General features: G+C 39.6%; 12 protein-coding genes across 12 annotated transcripts; 4 read left to right on the forward strand and 8 right to left on the reverse strand. All coding sequences in view use genetic code 12, as the record gives it.

Moving 5' to 3' along the window:
• Positions 1-140: 140 nt before the first annotated feature.
• On the reverse strand, positions 141-2,573 carry KGF57_000001 (anaphase promoting complex subunit 2; the record flags this gene model as incomplete). The annotated part of the gene is made up of 1 exon (XM_051750159.1): positions 141-2,573. One exon carries the CDS (start codon positions 2,571-2,573, stop codon positions 141-143), a length of 2,433 nt encoding a protein of 810 aa, XP_051611420.1.
• Positions 2,574-2,767: 194 nt separating this feature from the next.
• KGF57_000002 (NEDD8 ligase) lies at positions 2,768-3,714 on the forward strand (the record flags this gene model as incomplete). The annotated part of the gene is made up of 2 exons (XM_051751262.1): positions 2,768-2,770; positions 2,839-3,714. 2 exons carry the CDS (start codon positions 2,768-2,770, stop codon positions 3,712-3,714), a joined length of 879 nt encoding a protein of 292 aa, XP_051611421.1.
• Positions 3,715-3,839: 125 nt separating this feature from the next.
• On the reverse strand, positions 3,840-5,306 carry TRY6 (Try6p; the record flags this gene model as incomplete). Its single annotated transcript, XM_051752370.1, has 1 exon — positions 3,840-5,306. One exon carries the CDS (start codon positions 5,304-5,306, stop codon positions 3,840-3,842), a length of 1,467 nt encoding a protein of 488 aa, XP_051611422.1.
• A 1,848-nt stretch (positions 5,307-7,154) lies between these two features.
• Positions 7,155-8,258, forward strand: SLF1 (Slf1p; the record flags this gene model as incomplete). The annotated part of the gene is made up of 1 exon (XM_051753472.1): positions 7,155-8,258. One exon carries the CDS (start codon positions 7,155-7,157, stop codon positions 8,256-8,258), a length of 1,104 nt encoding a protein of 367 aa, XP_051611423.1.
• Positions 8,259-8,358: 100 nt separating this feature from the next.
• On the reverse strand, positions 8,359-9,234 carry SLU7 (mRNA splicing protein; the record flags this gene model as incomplete). The annotated part of the gene is made up of 1 exon (XM_051754565.1): positions 8,359-9,234. The coding sequence occupies one exon, from the start codon at positions 9,232-9,234 to the stop codon at positions 8,359-8,361; it is 876 nt and encodes a 291-aa protein (XP_051611424.1).
• Positions 9,235-9,391: 157 nt separating this feature from the next.
• On the reverse strand, positions 9,392-10,270 carry KGF57_000006 (uncharacterized protein; the record flags this gene model as incomplete). Its single annotated transcript, XM_051755084.1, has 1 exon — positions 9,392-10,270. One exon carries the CDS (start codon positions 10,268-10,270, stop codon positions 9,392-9,394), a length of 879 nt encoding a protein of 292 aa, XP_051611425.1.
• A 563-nt stretch (positions 10,271-10,833) lies between these two features.
• On the reverse strand, positions 10,834-11,040 carry KGF57_000007 (translocon subunit; the record flags this gene model as incomplete). Its single annotated transcript, XM_051755195.1, has 1 exon — positions 10,834-11,040. The coding sequence occupies one exon, from the start codon at positions 11,038-11,040 to the stop codon at positions 10,834-10,836; it is 207 nt and encodes a 68-aa protein (XP_051611426.1).
• A 229-nt stretch (positions 11,041-11,269) lies between these two features.
• Positions 11,270-13,165, reverse strand: KGF57_000008 (uncharacterized protein; the record flags this gene model as incomplete). The annotated part of the gene is made up of 1 exon (XM_051755305.1): positions 11,270-13,165. The coding sequence occupies one exon, from the start codon at positions 13,163-13,165 to the stop codon at positions 11,270-11,272; it is 1,896 nt and encodes a 631-aa protein (XP_051611427.1).
• A 247-nt stretch (positions 13,166-13,412) lies between these two features.
• On the reverse strand, positions 13,413-14,210 carry KGF57_000009 (uncharacterized protein; the record flags this gene model as incomplete). The annotated part of the gene is made up of 1 exon (XM_051755416.1): positions 13,413-14,210. The coding sequence occupies one exon, from the start codon at positions 14,208-14,210 to the stop codon at positions 13,413-13,415; it is 798 nt and encodes a 265-aa protein (XP_051611428.1).
• A 633-nt stretch (positions 14,211-14,843) lies between these two features.
• PRP5 (DEAD-box RNA helicase) lies at positions 14,844-17,465 on the reverse strand (the record flags this gene model as incomplete). The annotated part of the gene is made up of 1 exon (XM_051750160.1): positions 14,844-17,465. The coding sequence occupies one exon, from the start codon at positions 17,463-17,465 to the stop codon at positions 14,844-14,846; it is 2,622 nt and encodes an 873-aa protein (XP_051611429.1).
• An 897-nt stretch (positions 17,466-18,362) lies between these two features.
• On the forward strand, positions 18,363-20,237 carry KGF57_000011 (uncharacterized protein; the record flags this gene model as incomplete). The annotated part of the gene is made up of 1 exon (XM_051750270.1): positions 18,363-20,237. The coding sequence occupies one exon, from the start codon at positions 18,363-18,365 to the stop codon at positions 20,235-20,237; it is 1,875 nt and encodes a 624-aa protein (XP_051611430.1).
• Positions 20,238-20,549: 312 nt separating this feature from the next.
• TAF60 (Taf60p) lies at positions 20,550-22,049 on the forward strand (the record flags this gene model as incomplete). Its single annotated transcript, XM_051750380.1, has 1 exon — positions 20,550-22,049. One exon carries the CDS (start codon positions 20,550-20,552, stop codon positions 22,047-22,049), a length of 1,500 nt encoding a protein of 499 aa, XP_051611431.1.
• Positions 22,050-22,130: the final 81 nt, after the last annotated feature.

Below are 22,130 nucleotides of genomic sequence, written 5' to 3' on the forward strand. Positions count from 1 at the left end.
ATAATTCTCTCCTTCTTCTTGTCAGATGACTTTTGATTGCTGTCAAAGGATAAGAAATTGATATCGTTAACAAAAGAAACTGTTACCAATTTACACTACAATATCATTATGCATTTCAGCAGAAATGAACCTCTATGCATTTATGTATTTTTCTTCAAGCTGTAGTTTTCACCAAGAAATGCAATCTTTGAAATTTCAACCAAGTGATCCAAATAAGATTTCAACAAGGTATCATCTACGACACCAATGTCGATTTCATCCTTGGGAACCATCATTTTAAGCAAAGACTTCATTCTTTGAAAATTGAGTGCAGTTATATTCAGCAACATCCGAATCACATACGGCTCAATAACTTCTAAATCACCAAATTGCGATTTGGAATACTTGCCATCTGACGAATTCATGGCATCAATAGCAATATACCTTTTCTTACTCAATTCGCAAATAACACCTTGCTCAATCCAGAATGATAACCCATCTTTGACCATGGATAAGGGCATATTCAACGTTTTGGAAATATCATCAACATCGAGATCATGATCAACATCACCAAAGAGAGAAATGATGGCCGCTTTATCCGTGCTCACTTCATATTCACTTACTTGATCACCCAAATCAAGTCGAAGTCTCACACTGCCCAAGCTCGGCACAAGTTTCAAGTACCTGCCCCGATGGTGTGTATTATAGTGTTGTTCAAAATTCGTGAAATCCAGTTGAACATTTGGTGGCAATTTAAACGTGTTTTTCTCCTCGTCTAATTGATCCAACACAGAGTCCCAGTACAAATGCGACAATACGGCAACATTGCGACCTCCTCTAGTATTCAAGTGCTTGCTTGCATTGAAATCACGAAGCATAATATCCAAAGTCGTAAAATTATCCTTTCCAAATCGCGATTTTAACAAGTTCAATTTTGTTTCAATACTGGAAACATCAAAATTCGTCGATTCAATCAATTGATGTCCAAACAATTTCGTAAACTCCTCAATGAAAACCTCCTTTGATTCGAAAATCGACAATAATGACTCAATGGTATCGCTCACTCTCTCCCTCTTGAAATCAGGCAACGCATCAATCGGATCAGGCACCCAATTTAAATCCAACGAATCTTCAATGCCGTCTTTAATTTGCACCGCAGCATCGTATTTCTCAGTCGAATTCAACTCCAATGCCAAATCACGCAACTTGTTTGACTCAGACATGTCCAACATCCCATGAACTAACTTCACAATGACATCATCCCTAGTCTTCAAGTATCCACGAATTGGTCTCACTACTTTGTCAAGAAGCACGCCCTTGGGATCAATCAATAAAAACGCCTTGATGGTCTTGATATAGGAGGTGATCACATCGATTGTATTTGCGCCCGCATGGAGCAAATTGTCGTCACAATATAGAATAAACCGATTCACCAATTCAGATCTCTTTTCCGCCTGCGCTAGTAGTGAGATATCACCCATGTATGAGAAAATCCCCGATGAGTTCATCGTCACGTCACTTTGTTCAATTTTGCTCTTCAGCAAACAAGTATGGAGTTCATTAAGTGCAGTCTCACTACGTGGGTAGTCCAAAACCAATGAGTAAATCTCTTCAATCCGCAACGAAATCAACTCCATGTGAGCAATCTTCATCAATTCGTACAAGTAGACATTATTCATCGTGTCAGTCAAGTTCGACAGGGTGGTGTAGCTTACAATGATGGAAAAGTTTGGATATATGTCGTTTTGAATAAACGATTCAATAGATGTCAATAATGGCTTGTCCCAAACTCCCCTGCATATCTGCTCAGTATAAGCCTTTATTTTGTCAATGGACAACACAACAAGGATCTCATTCAAACATCCTGATAGGCCCACCGATACCAAAGTTGAAATAATATCAATTACATTCAAAGTAATCGAAGAAGAAAGTGGCGTTGACAAAGTCGCTTCGCTGAATAACGATTTTTCAAAAAAATTGCTCAATTCGTCTCGGAAAGCAGTATTATCAAACAAAAAGGAAGTCAAAACAGAATTGTACTTTGTGGTGAATGCCAAGTTTATTCGGCTGGAAAGATTGAAATTGTCAACATGTGTCTCAAATTGATGCTTCATCAACTTGATCATGTTGATGTATTCCATAAATAAACGATGGGAAGCAACAGAGAGTGGCAACGCTTTCAATTTGGTATTCACTGAGTTGACATATAGATCGATAAATTTCAATTGATCAGATTCATTTTTGAAACAGCTTTTCACAGCCAATTTGACTCTAGGTGAGGGATCAACATATTTTGGCAACAAGAATTTCGGATCAACAGACTCATCTTGTTGCAGCAATGGGCCAGTTGCAGGGGTCGCAAATGTGGAAGTGGCAGTGCCGGTGGTGGCGTCATTGATATTTCTCTGCAGTAACAGGCCAGACCTGAAGCACAACTCTAGACTCTTTTCCGGTATGATTGGCAGGATCCAGTCAAGTAGTATCTGTATATCATTGTCTATGTCCGAAGGTGAGCTTGACAAGTCGTCAAGCGAGGGGAATCCAATGACGTCGCGGATCTGATCCAGAGACAATACATGTGCACCATCATTCATATCAACATGCTCGTGTTATGGGTTGTGACCGAGTTAATTGGAATTTTCCAAGTTTTTGTTTGGATTGTGTGTGGTTGTTTTTTTCTGTCTCCTCGTAGTTTCCTCACTTTGAAAAACCTTGATGAGAAAAGAACACACAGAGGCTCAGGACAAAGAGGGCCTCATTCCAAGCCTCTCCCAGCACTGTAGATAAGATGGTACGATACAAGACCCAGCCACATAAAGCATACCCAAGACGAAATACTAACCCCCCCTCCTATCACAGGTAAACAAGTCGGCTTTAAAGAATCAATTTTGCGAATTGACAGGCACATCAACTACAACAGCAGGACGGTACTTGGAAGCGAGCAAGTATAACATAGACCAAGCCGTCGACTCATACTTCACCAAGCACGCGTCCAAATCTAGTCCCAACTCTAAATCTAATGGGAAATCCGCTTCCTCCAACACCGACAAGCACTTGGTTTCACTATTTGATGAATACAAAGATGCAAATAATCCCAATGTGATTGATATTGACGGTACGTTGAAATACCTTGACGATTTGCAGATTGATCCAGATGATGTCAAAGCTCTAACGTTGGCATTTCTACTAAAGTCGCCCCTGGTTGGTGTTTTTGAGCGAGACAAGTTTATCTCCATTTGGCAACATTACAAGATCCATGATATTAAATCCATGCGCAAGTTTTTAGACAAGTTCCACCAGGATGTATTGTATGACAAAGGAAGTTACACTGATTTAGACACAGATAAAGCCGTAGATTTCAAACAATTGTACGATTATACGTTTGCCTTTTTGAAGGAATCTGATAATCAAAAAGTGTTGGATATCGACTTGACAATATCGTATTGGAAATTGTTGCTACCTTTGATAACCACTGTTTATTTCACCAAAAATGAAACACCCGCAAATGGAAACAAAGACAAGGTTGAAGAACGGGTTAATAATTGGTTTGATTTCTTGTCCAATAGCAACCCGCGACCAGTTATAACTTTCGATACGTGGTCAATGTTTTATTTATTCTTTTTGGAGGTGGTTCTCCCCGATCCTTACAAGCTTTCAAATTACGACGAGATGGCTGCGTGGCCAAGCAAGGTGGACGAGTATGTAGAGTATTTATCAGATAATAGCTTGATATAACGGTGTCGATTTTCGAAACAGTCACAGAGAGAAAGTGATAAATTCAGCACACTTTCATACACTGGAATAGTCATACACAAGACGAAAGAAATAAATAAACACAATTTGCTACAAAGAATAGCACATTAATTTAACAAGTTCCCAATACTTGATTTCCTCAAAGCCAACAACGTTTTCGAAGCACATTGATCATTGAGTTCCTCTTCATCTTGTACACCCATTTCTTCGTCTCTATCCCCCTCTGATGACGACAAAGACTGAGGTTTTGATGTAGCACCCCCAACAACAACAGCTCCTTCACCCTTTAAGCGATCCCTCGGCATTGAGTTTGTAGGATTTATAGCAGGATCAGGCAAGGCGAAAGCATGACCCTTGGCAGCATTATCAAAATTAGTTTTGTTGATATAGTTGCGCATACTAGGGGATGAAGAGTTGGATAATGTTGACTTCAAAGGATTGGTGAATGGGGAAGGATTGGCAGACCGTATTGCAAAAGTTTGAGGAGAAATTGGGTAAGATCCTTTTCGACTTTTCCTGTCCATGTTTGTGTCTGCGTATTTGTTGAGAATGGTGAATATTGGTGCCATGTCCGGGGTGAATTCGGGTGTTGGAAGCAGAAGTTTGTTTGAAGAGGATGATATGGACATTTGTGAAGGTACTGAGGAAAGCGATGGGGCAACACTTGAGGATCGACTACTGATGTCATTATCGTCACCGTCGCTGCTTTGTCTTGAATTATGAGCATCCTCTTGCTTTTCCACCTCCACCTCCACCTCCGCCTCTTCTTCCCCTTCTTCTTCTTCTTCTTCTATGATTCTGTTGTGGTTCGGTATCCAACTAGATCTGTTCAATTTTGTTTCAGAAGAATCTGCATGATTACGTGTTGCCAAACCTCCAGCACCCTCCACATCATTCAACAAGGTTTTAAAATTAAAGTCAACATCGATATTTCTATACTGATTGACATCGAGTGGCACTTTAGCAAAATCAATGTTGAAATCAGTGGCAGACTTTGAGTCTGAACCACTTCTTATGACTTCCTGTTGCTTTTGAATAACGTGATGTAGATACAAAATGTATTCGACTGAGCTTTTCAATATTGTCAATTTGTACATGCCATCGATTTTGTTACCGTTTCCACTGCCACTACTACTGCTTCCTGCATTTGAGGCTCTTTTCAGTGGAGACGAAGAGTTTGCGTCTGGTGTAGAGCCATTGAAATTCCTACAAGCAGGGATCAAGTATTTCAAAGCTTCAAATTCACGGTTAATCTTTATTCTCCTCCTCTTTTCAATAATAGAATGAAGTTGCTTTGTTTCGTGTTTCCGTTTGGCCAACTCTTCTGAATCAATGTTTGCAGTTGATCTCCTTCTCTTTTTCTTGCTGGGCCCTAAAGCTTCCAAATTTGGCGATGTTGGGGCTGAGTCATCACTGGTGCCACCAATGGGGCTCTTGGTATTATTTTCACTCGACAGAATGTTGCTGTAGGTGTTTGTCAATATTTCATAATTTTTGTCCAGACCCTCAGCTTCTGGCTTTTTATTCAATTGGATGATAGTTGTTTTCAATACGGGCGGAGCAGGGAAACTCATTTTGTCAAATGGCGTGAGTTAAATGTAAGTTGCAAAAATCTATGGTAAAACGTTTCACAAAGTAAAGAAGAAGAAGAAGTTTTTATGCTTTAGTGATGTAATTCAAAGAATGTGATGATGTGGCTTATGAGTGGGATAATGTTGTTGAAGTTTAGGCTAGAAATCATCTAAAACGAGATGAAACAGTCAAATGTGAGTTTAAAGGAAAGGACATAGATATATATATATATATATATATCCATAATACTGATTAGTTTTATTTTAAAGGTCCCACGAGGGTTGAAATTGGAAATGTCGTAGTACAATAATACATTTGGTTTGTGTAACAGAGAAATTGTACAGCATCCTGCATATAAACAAACAGAAAGAAGAAAAAAAAAGGTAAAAATAGAAAGGCACACGCCCCCCCCCCCGGCCTTCAGAAAATATGGGTACACGTGAGCATTGATAAAATACAATATACGATAGCAAACGCTGTAAGTCAAGGCGGTCAGAGCGCAAGGCTAGGTAATATATATCTCCTGTACAGCTTGATAACACATTAGATCTGCTTACATGTGGAGATATAGAGTCAGGATACAGATTGTTGTATTGCAACGTGTGTCAAATGATCCTTTTCCATAATGAAAGTATAACAGACAAAAACAAAAAAAAAATGAAAGCTAAATGTTTTGGCGCTTGTGCATTGAGAAGTCTAAGCCCATATCAAAGAATCATCAGCAATGTACAAAGTCAAAGATGGGAGGGACGTGGCATTCCATTGAAGAAACTTATCTGCAAAACCTTCCTTTAATGCACAGAAAAAGACTTTATTTGACTCCCAGCAGTGCAAGCCATTCAAAAGACAATAAATTGAGCCATCATTTTCCATAAAGATTGCTTACTCTTCTAGGAGGTTGGAGAAGCAACCATGTTAGTCACCAAGATTTATACACAGTTGCTGAATGTACTACACAGTTACGGAATCGATAGTATTATAGCCAATACGTAGTATATTTAGTTGATTTATATGATGTCGTGTGACTAAAAACTCAAAAAGAAAAAAAAAAAAAAAGTAAAAAATAAATTAAATCAACACAATGCAAATCTTTATTGTTTGTGTAATTTGGGTGCAGAGGGGGGGGGCATGTGGGCCATGTGGGCTTCTTTCTTTCTTCATTCTGTCAGCACAAGGAAAGTTTCTCCATCTTTCAATGCATAGTATTCTGGATAGATATTACAAAACAGGATCTTCCTATTCAATAGACTAATAGCTGGCTCATTTATTATCTCTCTGCCTTTCATTTCGGGGCAATATCCACATTCTCCCCACAGTTTAATCAATTTTCACTCACAAGACACTTAACCTTTAACTACACAAACAACAATAGATAAATTATTTGGGTCTTCCAACACCAAACAAAACAAAACAAAAAAAAATACACTACACTCTGATTGGAGTCAGTAGCATGCCTAATTCTTAGGCTCTAATCACCACTCTTGGAGGATAGGCTCTGTTGTAGTAGATGAAGATGGTCTGTTTTGCCACGGTGCTGTGAAAACAAGCAGCTCTTTGTGTCTGCTTATCTTGAATAGAGATAATCTTATTCTTGCTTGTCTTCTACAGTATGTCTATCAAAATAGCAGAGTCTTGCTAGCTGTTACCATAGACCTTTCTCTACAGATTTTATCTCTAGAAGTGAAACGAAAAGATCGAGCTTTCTGGGGTCTCTTGTATATGTTTTTTCTCTCTTTACAACCAAAAGACTAAAGTCTACTTTTGGCAGCAGTACCATAGTACAACACCACCATAATCTTCTGCTAATTATTCACTTACCAATATACACAGCCACTACTACTGTACCTCAAATGTCAAATATAAGACGATTGACACCAGCTCCCCCTCCAACAACAAATGCTTGGGATTTCAATACATTGGTATTGTCCAAACCACAAGACAACATAGTAGCAGCAACCACCACCGATGCACCAATTTGCAAACAAAATACAGAGCCTGCAGGCCCACTGAATCTACATTTGGAATCTCCATCAGTAATTCAGACCAGTGCCAGGGTTGCACCACTTTCAGATGCATCATCAGTTGTTGAATTACTGCAACCGAAAATGGCTGCAAGAATAACAAATAAACCAACCAAATTAGTAAACGTTGGAAACAGAGTCAAAGTTAAAAAGCCAACTCTTCCTAGATCATGGGATATCAAAGGTGGAACAAACTTGCTCAAGTATAAGGTTACAGACAGGCACACCAAGCAGCCCATTTCAATGTCACAACCAGATTTGAGGTCGACAGAACCAGGGGCAGAAGAGGCAGCCACTACCACCACCATCACCACCACCACCACCACCACTAGTACTGCTGCATTATCAACCACTACACTACCAACAACATTTTACCCTTTAAAACCAGACATGGCCTTCTTTTCCCACTGTGCCGAAGATCATCCATACATGTCAACGGATCCAGCATCTATTCCCTCTCCCATACTCATTCCATCACCAAACTCCTCTTTATTTCCACAATCACCTGGTATGTTTCCACCACAGCAGCCAATGGTAGTGTTTGGAATGCCCGTGTACCTGCATTTGCCACTTCAGCACCTGCTGCCACAATTACCAATACCAATACCGACGCCATATACACCTTGCACACCAATGGTTCCGCTTGAAAGCAAAAGAGACACCCTCAAAAAAAATATCAAGAAACAGTTGCAATACTATTTCTCAACCGAAAATCTTTGCAAAGATACCTACTTGAGGTCTCTATTTGATAAAACTGATGGTAAACTAAAGGTAAAAAAATTGCTCGAGTTTAATAAAATCAAAGTGTTGACACATAATGGGAAATATGCCGAGATGGTTACTGGAGCAGCGAAAGAACTCCCACTTTTAGAAGTGCTCGAAGGCAATGAGTATATTCGATTGAAAACATGGGAAAAGTGGGTTATGCCGTAGACAGCGAATTTCTGAGATGGAAAATATGTGCAATGTTGGTCACGTTATAGGTGGGTAACAACAACCCACTCCACCCACACCCTTCTCTGCACTTACACTTTCAACTCCCACCATACATATCAAGAAGCTTCCTTCGTTTGGCAATTGACTTTTGTTTTGCAGCCTCCTTTTGTTCTCGTTCCTTTATCAGCATCAAGGTTGGATTAGCTTCAAGAGGATCATTCACATCCGTCACATTAGCATTAGCATTGGCATTGGCATTGGCATCACCAACACCAGCATTAGCAACCTGAGCCATCTGCCTTTGTTGTTCATTCTTTTTGTTCAAATCCCAAGCAAAAGTTTGCAATTTCTTCAAATCTTTCGCATCACCCTCCAATTTCTTAACAAACTGGTTTTTATCATTTAATATTCCCTTGGTTGGGTCTTTGGCCAAACGAGACTTGGGATCATATTCAATACGTATTTTGGCATCTGATCGTGAATTGATATTATGGATATACGCGGGAACATCTTGGCGGTCACGCAACATCTTCTCCATTGGATCCTCTTTGATATTTTGCATAATGTCTTTCCCATCTAATCCCAATTCATTCAACTCTAATTCGTAATCAGTATCGTCTGAATCTTCACCCTCATTATTAGTCGAGTTGACTTGTACATCATTTTTCTCATTCCAGTTCTTGACTTTTTCGAGCCATTCTTCAGTAGAGTAACCAAACCATCGATCCCTTTTCGTATCGTAATTCTCATTATTGGAGGCATTTCTTATCCCGTTTTCCCGTTCATCTTTGATTCCTTGACCTACTAGAGGTATACTATGGTCAATAATCTCTGATGTTTTTCGTTGATGTGAAAGATAGTCGGTGTTCTCTTGCGTTGTTTCAGTGTTTCCACTCTCATTTTCATTGTACCATGGTTTAGAGATTATGAACTTTGGTATGTACTTGTTCGTCTCTTTGTTTTGTTTTGACATTTGGGGTGGGAATGAAATAGAAATTGAGAGATGCTGTTTCATCTACAACATAACGTCCTGAATGAAAATTAGGTTATACACGACTTTGTGCAGATTTTAAACGCCAAATTGCACTTTTGCAACATTTATTAATCAGATTGTATCTACTAAACACAGGCTAAAATCCTTTCCACTCTTCCTCCTCTTCCTCTTCATCATCTTGCTCAGCAGATCCATTATCTCCCTCACCGTCCACGTCGGAATCACTATCATCACCAACAACAGCCCAATCCACCAATCGCTCATCATCCAACACATCTTCCTTACACTTCTCCCTCAAAGGTTTCAACTTCGCCTCCTTATTCAAAACCAGAAACGGCTCTATTAGTTTCAACACCGGCACACCTTCAACAATAGCAATCTTTTGTCTCAACAATGTCTCATATTTTTGCAAATACTTGGGATCTTCTTTATCCAACTCCGCTTCTTCCTCCGCCAACTCTTCAAACATAACCAATTGAAGCTCATCCAAGTAAATATCACATAAATGATACGGCAAAGCAACAGGCACTTTAGCATCACCACTCAACAAAGTTCGACTCATTACATCAACCCAATCGCGCACCAAGGGTTCATCCCAATCATGCAGCTTCAAGTACTTGAAATTATGTCTCAACACCCGCCTAATTAGCAAATAGTACTTGTCGATTCTCCACTGGTCAATATCACTCCATTGTTTAGTCATGATTAAGTTGAATGCTTCAACAAATCGGAGAAATACGTCATCGGATTTGATGTTTTCCGAGTACAATCTGCCCAAGTTTTCAGCTAGCCGTTCTTGAGCTTTTGGTCTATCGCAGAACCACATGGAGTAGTACAACCCTTTCCATAATTTTTCAGCATCGAGTAATGAAATCGTGAATGTTTTTGTTTTTGATGATGATGATGATGATGCTGATTTGGAAATGAGAAATTTCTTGAGGGACTCGAGTGCGGCGTCCCTTGTTGGTTTGTCGTTGGATGCTAACTTCTTGACAAAGTTCGAAGCTTGTGACATGATACGGGATGTAAGCTGGCTTCTGCTGTTCTCAATTTGTGTTGGTTTGGGAAGCTCTACATTTATGAAAATTAATTTTTCATATAGTGCTGAGATGAGATTAACTTTGGTGTGTCGAAAAAGTACAAGTACATTTCGCGACACTCACCTAGCAAGCAGTTTTAAAACCAGACCACAAGACAAGAAAGGGACAAGAGAAAGACGAGAGCTGCGTCAGAGATTGAGGCTGCCCGGTATTATGCTAGCATTGAGTCAGCTTCCCCATTCATATCTCAATTATTAATGAACCAATGAAACTCTAAACACAAAGTGTTATCCAAGACAACAGCTACATGTAGGGCACATGCCAAGGTCAATACATCATTCACAAATGAATATCGTATTCAAAGATTTTATACAGTAGGATAGCAAAAGTTCCTCTAAACAAAGGTAGTTGATCCATTCGTCTCCTCACGCCACAATCTTCGACCAATGTAGCATCATGAACCGAATGAATCGCTGCCACCACCACCACCATCCCATCCCATCCCATCCCATCTTATCTCATCGCTAACATCTCCCCTTTACACGATCAAGTATCTAATTGGAATATGGACCAATTTGACAGCGTATCCAACAACACCCATCATGATGAAACCAATACCAACGGCTCTAATAATCTTAAAGTATTCCTTCTGGTCTGGCTTTTGACATTTCTTGATGAACGCCGATCCATCCTTGAAGAATTCGAGTGGGACTTCTGTAAGTTTTTCAACACCTTCGGCTGCCATAGTAACTGATTTATAGTTGGCTGATTAAAATCGTTGATTGTTCAGTTATCAATTTTCACCTTTTTATTTTTTTTATTTTTTGTTTTTTTTATTTTCAGTTGTTACGTGGAGGTTTTTTTTTTCTTTTTTCTGTTGACTCTTGTCGCATTTTGAGATGTTACGACTTTGATACACGTCTAAAGAGGCAGTTGACCTTATTATTTATTCATTACCATCTATCCATATATCTTTACAAAACATCTAATAGCGACTCTTCCTCATCCAGAGATAAGTTCTTCATAAACTCTTCACGTTTTGCTTCCAAGTCCTTTCTGTAAGCGGGCATTCTCGTATCAGCCCATGCCATCAACTTCTTTTCCATGGGCTCATCAATACTCCATTTGCTAATCAAGGGCTGGATCTGGCCAAGAAAAGTTGAGGTTCCCTTCAACTCAACCAACGACTTCATAGCTTCCGTATACAATACACGTATCGAGTGGCTTATCCCATTAGTTGGGAAGAATCCCATACCGGAGCGTTTCGTAAATGTGTTGGTCTTGACATGATACCTCGAGTACTCTTTTAAAAGACTTGTTAAATACGCAAACAATTTTGACTCTTCTGGTGCTTCTTTTAAAACATCCAAGTACGCCTTGTATATCAGATTGGAAAATGGTAAATGCTCTTTATCATTCTGGATAATTGACCACAACTGATCAAACGTCTTTACTCTTTCAGATTTCAAGCTGTCAATAAATTGCAAGTACCCAACATAGTCAAAACTAGCATCATTTTGAGCATCTTTCAAATCGACACTGTTTCCTCTTGAATAATTACTCTTGGTTAAGAAATACTTTAGTGCTCGCGACTCCTCAAACAAGGTGGAGACATTGGCCCATTTGAAAACTTGCTCCCAAAACACCTTATTTTTCACGCCATCGCTATCTATTTCATCATATGCAAGTTGGAACGCATTAATATACTTTATACCAGAAAAAAACTCCCCATTGTATGCAAATGACGCAAACAAGGCAGTTAAGAAATCAGTACTTGGATACAAATGGGTTAACAGGCCAACTTTTGTCCGCGACAGACTCAATTTTCCATTTTGATCAACACCCCAAATTCCCAGCACATACGATTTAATGCCATTGAGTTGTCCAGAGTAAGCAAAAGATTGGATCACAGATGCATGAAATTCCAAATCAAGATCTTGCAAATCATACTGCACATCCATCAAATCCACCTTCATTCTAGGGTTGAACCGACTTCTGAGTGGATTCTTGTAATAACTAGACAAGTCGGTTTCCTTAATAGTCCAGAATCTATTATCTCCCATTCCATCAATCTTGAATGCTAGTGTCCATAATCTTGGCGTCATATGTTGCCTCCATTGATCTCCATGCTGCTTACGGAAAATTTGAAACCACCTAGATGCTAAATCAAGTTTATAGTTGCCCAATTCAAGTTCCATCAAATTCTCAAAATCACTCGGTATCAACTTGTATCCAGTTAAATTGTTCCCCAGATATATATCTTGACGTTTGTCCTTGTTGTAAAAATGCTCATTTCGACCACGGTAAATCAAGTTTCGATACACATTTCGAATCTCATTTGTGAATTTATTTTCAACTGTGAAATCACTTGAATCAGTCAACTTTTGAATCATCTTCATCAACTTGTTTGATTTTTGGATTGGTGAAAGTGAGTGTTTCTTCACTTGTCGTTTCCTATTTTCCTTGATAATGTCTTTCAAATACAGCGCAATCAACTCCCTGCCCAATGTCTTGACCATTCCGTCAATATCACGTGAGGACCATGTCTCTAGCACACTGACCAATTTCTCAAAGCTCTTTTGTTCGCTCAACATGATCAATTCGTTCTTGATTTGCAATTCCCTTGTTGGTTCCACGTTGGATGCAAATACAGAGCTTATCTCATATGACTCAGTCAAACTCTTTGACGGTAGCCTTGTAGGGCTAGTTTCATTAACGGTTTGTGTAGTGGTTGATGATGCATGAGATACCAGATTGTCATGGGCTCGTGTAACTGCATCGTTTACACTGATGCTGTACGATGTATAATTACGAGACAATTTATGCAAAAGTTCTCTTTGTCTGGGTCCATATCTCAACACATGCGCCATCTGGTCTCAAACTGTATGCTTCACTTCTATGATTTACCAAGTTCGAAAATTTTCCAATCAGCTGCTCTTTTTCTTTTCTCTTTTTTCTTTTTTCTTTTTTTTTTTTTTACCTGGTCTTTTTTTTCAATCATCGGCATTAGCGCAAAACCTGTTCTCACGCTACCAGAGGATATGGAGAGGTATTACTATGAACTTGAACTGTATTTCATTCACTCTAAACCACTCTGCTTAATCTATTCAAAAATACTTACAACTTCATCACGCGCATAATGTTTTCGGCGTTGTACTTTGCAATATCAGCCAAACCCTCGTCAGTTGATTTTCCACTCAAAATATCCTGAATATGTTTCTTTGTACCTTTGATAGCCCATTGTGGAGCTTGAGCCATTCTAGCACCCCAAGCACCAGCCAACTCAAGACCTTTGTCGACAGAGTCCACAACAGTACTAAGGTACCCCATCTCAAGGGCCTCTTTAGCATCAAAGACATCACCAAGTAAAGCGTGTTGGAAAAGTTTCGATTTGTTGTTGACAATACCTGGCATTCTCTGTAATGACCCCATATCGGCAGCAATACCAATGTTGACCTCAGCAATGGAGAACCGGGCCCCTTCAACTCCGATCCTGATGCTGTAGGCACTAGCGAGATCAATGGCTAATCCGTAATTGATACCGTTTAAGATCCCAACGGTGGGGGTACTGATACGTGCCGGAACAGTACAAGCGTTTTGGAACTCAACAATAAACTCTTCAAATTTGGCAAGTCTTTCCTTTTCAGTAGCTCCATCGAATTTCATCGTCATTGCTCCTTCTTTGATATTCAACCCCGATGAAAAAGCTCTGGCAACACCTGATGAAATAACAATTACGGAAATGTCCTCTTCCTTGTCCAATCTGGTCATGATTTCTCCATAGTCTCTCCAGTTTTGGTTGGTGTAAGCATTGAGAGTTTTAGGGTTGGTGTATTGAACGTGTGCTACACCTTCGCTGAGAGCGCTGATGGTGAAAAACTCGTATTTGGCGTAATTCTTTGGGTCAAATGACATTGTGGGAATACGGAGTGAGGTAAAGTGTCTCAGAGAAAAGTACGTTGTGTATCAGTAGTAGATGAATTTGGATGCTTTATATGTACAATTTGTAACTCCAGTATGTTTTTATTTTTTCTTTTTGGAAGAGGGTGTTTGTTGCATTGAATTTAACCGAGCATGAAAAAAAAAAAAAATGGAATGTGGGGTTTTCCTAGGAATCAATTCCTCCGTTTACTTCGTACTGGCGCGGAGATGAGAATTGAGAAGACAGGGTATTAACATATGTTACTACTTCTCTACACGTTAGTGTTGCGAGATGTATTCAGATTGAAAGCGACGTAATTTGCAACATGAATACTTTGTCCTCTGACATTTTTTTTTTTCATGATCATTTATGTTCATTTAAAATCCGCGGCAGAAGCATTGCAGCTTTTGGTAACAAACAACGCGCACGCCAAGCTCACCGACGTAGAGATCAAATAAATCACATCTGCTTCTAGCGCCAGCAGCATATATATGAATCTAGTTCGTAGAAGAAGGACTCTCAAGAGAATCTCCACAGAAGAATAGATAATAATTTCCTCATTTACTACGGAAAAGCGGCGATTGCGAAAAAAAAAAAATTGCGTTATGTTTCGGTACCCTAACACTCTACACAGTATACCTACCAGATGTACCATTGCGATCATCAGCAGCCATCGAATCAATACTCTGGAACATTTTTTCCTTGATTAGTGATATCGCATCTTCGATGGATTTCCTGGTCAACCCTTCAACCAAAAGATAAAGCTTGGGCTCGGTATCTTTATCACGGTTGAACTTATGCGTTGGTGGATAATATTGCCCTTTAGTTGTGATTGATGTTCTACTACCTTCAATAATCTTGGACAAGTGTTCACGTTGTACGATGTCCCATCTAACCTTTTGCGGCAAGTCATTGATGGTAATACGGCAGAAAAATTTACACTTGTCTGGACCGGCAGTTTCGGGAGAGTTCCCTTCAATAACTTCAAATGAAGGGAGGGTCAACATCGCGGATGGCGTGTTGTCTTTACTTCTTGGCCGGGCTCCATTTTCTTTTGCTTGCTCATTCGCATTGTCGTCTGCCTCTTCTCCATACATCTTCTTCTCCATCTTCAATTTGTTATCGCGTACCTCTTGCAAATTGTCCAAGCCTTTACCACCAAAGCCAAACCCTACTTTAGCACCACCCGATCTGACCTTTTGATTAAATGAATCGGCAATCGCTTGCAAATCGGGATCAACTTCGTTTGTGCTCAATTTCAACGCTTTAACCAACACATTTATCTCTCTTTCCTGTTTCTTGGATACAAATGTGATTGCAACCCCATCAGCGCCAGCTCTACCAGTGCGACCAACTCGGTGAACGTAATCTTCGAGATGGCCAGGAGCATCAAAGTTCACCACCAACCCTAGATTCTTGACATCAAGACCACGTGCTGCAATAGATGTGGCTATGAGGATATCAACTCCACTGTCACTGGAAGAAAACTCCTTTATAGCATATTTTCGATCAATTTGTTCTTTACCGGCATGGATCGCCACACAAGGTAAACCAAAACCTAGCAAATTGGAAAGTAGCTTGTCCGCATCAACTTGCTTCTCAACAAATATGAGTATTTTGCTATTTTCGTGAGCTTGTAAATGCTCTTGAACAGAATCACGTAGCAACGTCACCCTTTGTTGAAAGAAATCTTCTTCTTCTTCACTCAATAGTACAATCTTCTGTTCAATTTCCTTGGCAACCACACCCACGCCACCCACAATGATCTCCACGGGCTCTGACAAGACTTGCTTTGCCAATATTTCCAATTTTCTGGGGAATGTCGCTGAAAATAGTACAGTTTGTCGATCAGGACGCACTTGTGACAAAATTTTTCTAATCTGGGGCTCAAATCCCAAATCAAACATCCTGTCAGCTTCATCCAACACTACAAACGTTGTACGTCTCATCGAGGTTACACGGCCGCCATTTGCAGCTAACAAATCAATCATTCTTCCAGGCGTGGCCACAATGACATCAACCCCCCTTTTCAAATCGCTGATTTGATTCTCAATCTTGGATCCACCGTAACAACAAGTCACTCGTTTGTCGCTGTTTTTAGTAAAATTTAAAACTTCTTGTTCAATTTGTAAAGCCAATTCTCTAGTGGGACTTAAAACAATAGCAACTGGACCATCTCCACTGGCCAGTAATGGCTGTTCTTGAATATGTCTCATCATTGGAAGAACATACGAGAGAGTTTTTCCTGAACCTGTCTTGGCAACTCCAATCATATCACGACCAGACAATATTATGGGTATGGCCTGCGCTTGCACAGGAGACGGTTTGTCAAAACGTAGTTGATCATTGACGACAGATATTATGTTTTCTGGTAAAAGTAATTGAGACCACTTTGTGAACGGTGGCGGTATATCCTTTCCTCTGACTCTGATATCATCAAGGTCCAATCTTAGCAAACTCATTTCATCCTCGGACATTGACAACAATTCAAAGGGGGTTTTGTAAAAATTCTTTTTGAATGGCCGGTAAGCTACTTGAGAATGGTCTATATCCTGTAGCTCTTTTGTGGTGTTGTTCAACTTGGCCAATTTGGAGTCAATCAATTTTTGCAAATCTACTTCCTCGTCTATGCTTTCGTCGTCGTTGTCATCGTCATCATCCTCGTCATCTGAATTTAATTGAACTTCCGGCGTTGCTCCATTCGTCGTCGTACCTTTGCTTTCGTTTGAGTTGATTGATTTCATGAACGCATCTAATTCGTCGTCATCATTACCATCAACATCAGCCTCAGGGTTAAATTGGGCAGCATCATTTGGCACACCAAAGGAGGAAGCAGGTGATACAAATTTCAACCTCTTTTGCTGGTTATCGTCTGTATCAAAGTCAAATTCATCAATTTTCCTCTTGAGTTGGGGTTTAGCCTTTTGGATCGGGGCAAGTGGCTTTTTCAAAACTTTAATTGTGGTACCCGATGGAGTTTTCAGAGATACGTCTATGGGTGGACTGGTAACCTTTTGTGACCGTGACTTTTTCCACTGTTCGAGTCTTTGTTGTCGTTGCTTCTTCTCCGCTTCAGAAGTGTTGCTTCTTTCTGACGGCGTTGATGGCGGTGTTTCTGACAACAGCAGCGACAGCTGTTTGCTTTCTTGTTGTTTCTTAGCCCTCCATGCTGCTAATTGCTCTCGTCGTTTTCTCAAAATCTCATCCTTTGACTCTTTGGTGTTTGGTTGGTTAGTATTCATGCTCATATTTAAGAACAGGGTAATTAAAGTGCCTCTTCAGCAATAATAAATTATTACACACAAACACGTAATTTCTATCTATGTAAGGTCAAAGAAATTGGAAGAATATACTTTCCTTTGGGTGCTGGTGTTGAGAACTGCTGAATTAAGTGTGTGTGTGTGTGTGTGTGTGTGTGTGTGTGAGGCTTAAAAATGAAAGATGAAATGAAGGATGAGAAGAGAATTAGAAATGTCATGGTAGCGTCCAACTGCTTTCTGCTTTCTCGTCATGTGCAGCTCTCCAAAAGGACCAACAACATCCGATAGATTGAATTGATAAGCAAGTGTGACACCTGTATAGTTTCTTTTTGTTTCTGGACGTTAATGGAGAGGAGTTCTTTTAAAAGAAATAGAGTGACATTTCCAACCTAAGCGTGGAATGTAGACTACTAAAGATCAGTTATAGGGGGTTGTGAAAAAGAATATGATAGCGGGCCAAGAGTCAATAGCAGTCAGGAGATAGAGGATGATATAGATAGAACAATATCTTACGGGTGACAGTGTAGCTATGAATTGATATTTTGTTGTGCTCTGTGTTTAAAAGTGTAAAGATAGAAATCACCTGTTCTTTACCTTCTCTCTCTGTATGTGTGTGTGTATGTGTGTGTGTGTGTGTGTATGTGTGTGTATATATATATATTATATGTCTCTGTCTCTGTTATATAAAGTCACAAAGAATATCACAAAAAAAGAAATTTTTTTTTTTCTCCTATTCCTTTTCCTTCAAAAAAGAGAAGGAATACAGAGAGAAGAACATACAAACAAACTTCACTTGCATAGTTATATATATATATATACACCCACTAGCTTGTTCAGCTTTATTTACCGCCCACTTATAGTCTACCCATCTGGCAATAACACCATATGTTTAGATTATTAAACACTTCTTCACAGGGGTTACGGCCCTCGCTCATCCTGAAGATCAAATTAGCCAAAAATGGATCTCCTGCAACTACTACTACTACTACAACCACCACCACCAGCACCGCAAACACCACTACAACCACTTCCCTCGACTCAAAGCTTTTCTTTAGAAACAACTCCTCCGCAACTACTGCCACCAGTAGCAGTACTATCCTGTCCCCGTTCCAAGACAAGAAACCAATTGCCAACGACTTCAAGGAAAAGTTTCCATACTATGAACATAAATACCATCAACCAAACTACATGAGTCGTTGGAGTCCAAGAGATAACAACACCTATAACAAAGATATTGAAGAAATCTCCACCTTAATCCAAGATGAGAAATTCAGACAGCTGATGTCTGAAAAAGACTTGTACAGATACGTGGCAAATTTATACAGTGCCACCATTACGCTGAGAAAAATTAGATTGGCTAATTCAAGAAACAGAGATAAGGACCAAGCCAGTGCATTCAAGGAAGATTTCATTTACCAAACAGCTATATTGAATGTAACTGAGTTGGTTGCATCAGGCGACTTCAACAATGTATTGTCAAGCCGTATCTTGTTTAAAATCTTTGGAACTTTGTTGCAATTTAAGTTGAACCCTGAAATTATGAATCTATGGGAGACTGGAGTTAGTCAATCAGAAAAGGCCAATAATGGAATTGGTCAATTGTATTTAAGTCATGACGTCTTGTCAATTGTACTTCAAGTGGCTTATGAAACTAAACGTTTTAGCTATGAAGAAATTAAGCTGATTTATAACATGAGTGTCAGTGAAAATGAACCAGTACACCCGTTTTTATCAGACAGAATGGGTCAAGTTGCCATTATGGAGGGTGATCATGCCAGAGGATTGGATGCTTTAGAGGAATTGATGACATTGTATGAGGAAAACCCACAGGAAAAATCCATATTGGGAGGATTGGCTCAGTTGCACTTGTCATTTATCGGACAATGTAAGGATACTGTTATTGCCAAGAGATTTTTTGACAAGGCAGTTGACAGTGCTGATTCCTTGCCTTATGTTGTTGTTTTGAAAGCACCTTATATGGTGTCATTTTTGGAAAATTGCGTCAATGCTGGCGATTCAATGGAGGAAGTTGTTGAATTGTGGAGTCGCATCTCTACTCACTATGGAGAAACTAGCGCAGCTACCAATTCATCTAAACTGGCTACGATCAATGCCGGATTATTCAAGTTATTCTTTAACAAGTTTCCCGAACCAAATGAAGAATCAATCAAGCTTTTGAAATTGATTTTCACCAAATCACCCAAGATTGATGAAGTATTTCTAAACACTTTGATTTCAAATATGCAATGGACAGAGAAAAGCTTGGTTCAGGATGTTGTTGATGCCTTTGATAAATTTAATGTTGACAAGAGTATTATTTCCCATCGTGTCATTTTGAAACAAGCAGGACAAGTTGATTATTCAGTACGGGAGATTTTACAATTGTGGAACAACTTGTTGAACAAATTGGATGCTGAAAATTACAAATACATTGCTAATGCCGATTGGTCTGCCCTTCGTGCAGCAACTGCATTTTCGGAGAACTACAAGACTAGTGAGAGATTGGGATTGTACTTGTCACTAGTCAAGACTTATAAAAACTATATGCAACATAATGGAGCTTGCATAAATTTCATTAGAGGTTGGATCAGAGAGGCTAGTGTGTACAAGGAAGTTTCAAGAATCACCACTGAAGAAGATCCACATTTCGAAAATGAAATTGTTGTCGAAGTTCCACATTTTGCAAATTTGAAGGAAAACGTTGATTATAGAAGTATTACAAAGAAAGTAACCGATGCTAATCCAAGGTTACTTGATTAGGGGAAAGTTGAAGTTGTTGAATGAAAGAAAAGCGGATTGTTTTCTTATTTGATAGACTTTGTTGATAGCTAATACTAAATGTAAATAGAAATGGTCTAATGTGATGTAACGATTCAACAACTGGTCATGTGCAGTTCAAACACGTATACTCTATTCCTGGACCTTTGGTAATGCACTGGCACTAGTTTGTCGTGTGCGTGGAACAAAAGCAAAAAGAGAGAGTGAAAAAAAAAAAGAAGCTGGATATCCACCAAACAACGACAACAACCAAGCCAAACCAGGTAAACACAACAAAAGAATACTACATCCACAATGGACACGAGGGTGCCTTTATCACACTCCCTATGGTCACCATACGATACTGTCAAAGATGCAGCCGACTCATTAGGGATCAATCTCCCTGACGAAACTGCCAAAAACCTCGCCATGGATGTCGAATACCGTATTCACGAAATACTTGAATTGGCAATCAAGTTCATGCGTCACTCAAAACGAAAAATGCTTATGACCAGTGACATAGACTATGCGTTGAAAATCCTCAATGTCGAACCTTTGTACGGATACGATAACTCGCAACCGTTGAATTTCAAAGAAACAATGGTTGGAGCCGGTGGTCAAACGTTGTATTATCTCGATGATCAAGAATTGGAGTTTGAAAAATTGATCAATCAAGAGTTACCCAAAGTGCCTCGAAGGTGCAATTTCACTGCTCACTGGTTAGCTATCGAGGGAGTCCAGCCCATGGTTCCGCAGAATCCTTTACCTTCAGATATAAAGAACTTGCCTCCAGCAATTCGAGGTGCAACTTCGTCATATTTGGGTAACGACATCTTGACCTTGGGAGGTAGTTCTTCTACTGATGGTCAGGATGGTGCTGATGATGGACCAAAGAGTAAGAATCCAACTGACAAGAATTTTGACACCAAACCACTAGTCAAGCACGTTCTTTCCAAAGAGTTGAAATTATACTTTGACAAAGTCGTTGAAGTTTTAATATCTACTGACCCTGAAAAGGAGAGCTTGAAAAATGCCGCATTGACTTCCTTAAAATCCGACCCCGGGTTGCACCAACTAGTACCCTATTTCATTCAATTCGTGGCTGAACAAATCACCAACGAATTGAGGAACATTGAAATATTATCAACCATGTTAGAAGTCATATCCGCTTTAGCTGACAACAAGACGATTTTCCTCGACCCCTACGTCCACGCATTGATGCCATGCATCTTGACTCTATTATTGGCAAAACGTATCGGTCCCATTGTCAAAGAATCCTCTGACAATTATCAAGAAGCATTGAGAAATCAGCTCGCCGTGCGTGAATTTGCCGCTATTTTGCTCGAACATATCATCAAAACGCACGGATCATCCTATTCCACATTACGTCCAAGAGTAACGCGAACGTTATTGCGTGCACTACTCGACTCAACAAAACCCGTGGGAACACAATACGGTGCCTTGTTGGGATTGAAGAATCTCGGTAATGAGGTGTTGAAGTTGGTTCTTGTGGGGAATTTGAAAATCTGGTACAAGTCAGTAATCGAAACAAACCAGTCCCAATTTGAACGGGAAATTTTGATAAATACCGTGCTTGAGATACTACGGAAACTCAGTGTGAAACTTGATCATGTCAGAAGTGATGGTGATGCCATGGATGTGGATGTGGATGTGGATGGGTCTATTGGGTTGTCGGAAGAAATAAAGGAAAAATTGAAACAACGAATTGGGGAGCCATTGGCAGACTTGGTGCTAGAACAATCGGATGCAAAGCATATAGTAAGAGGGGTGTTTTTTGGTGAAGTAGCAGTGTAGAGTGTAAATAATCTACAAAGTGTTTACGTTTTCTCGTCATGTCATTATAATGTTACAAAAAAATAATGCTAACAAAAAGAG

This window comes from Candida theae (genome assembly GCF_024610275.1).
Source record: "Candida theae strain CBS 12239 chromosome Unknown scaffold26, whole genome shotgun sequence".
Classification (NCBI taxonomy): Eukaryota; Fungi; Ascomycota; class Pichiomycetes; order Serinales; family Debaryomycetaceae; genus Lodderomyces; species Lodderomyces theae.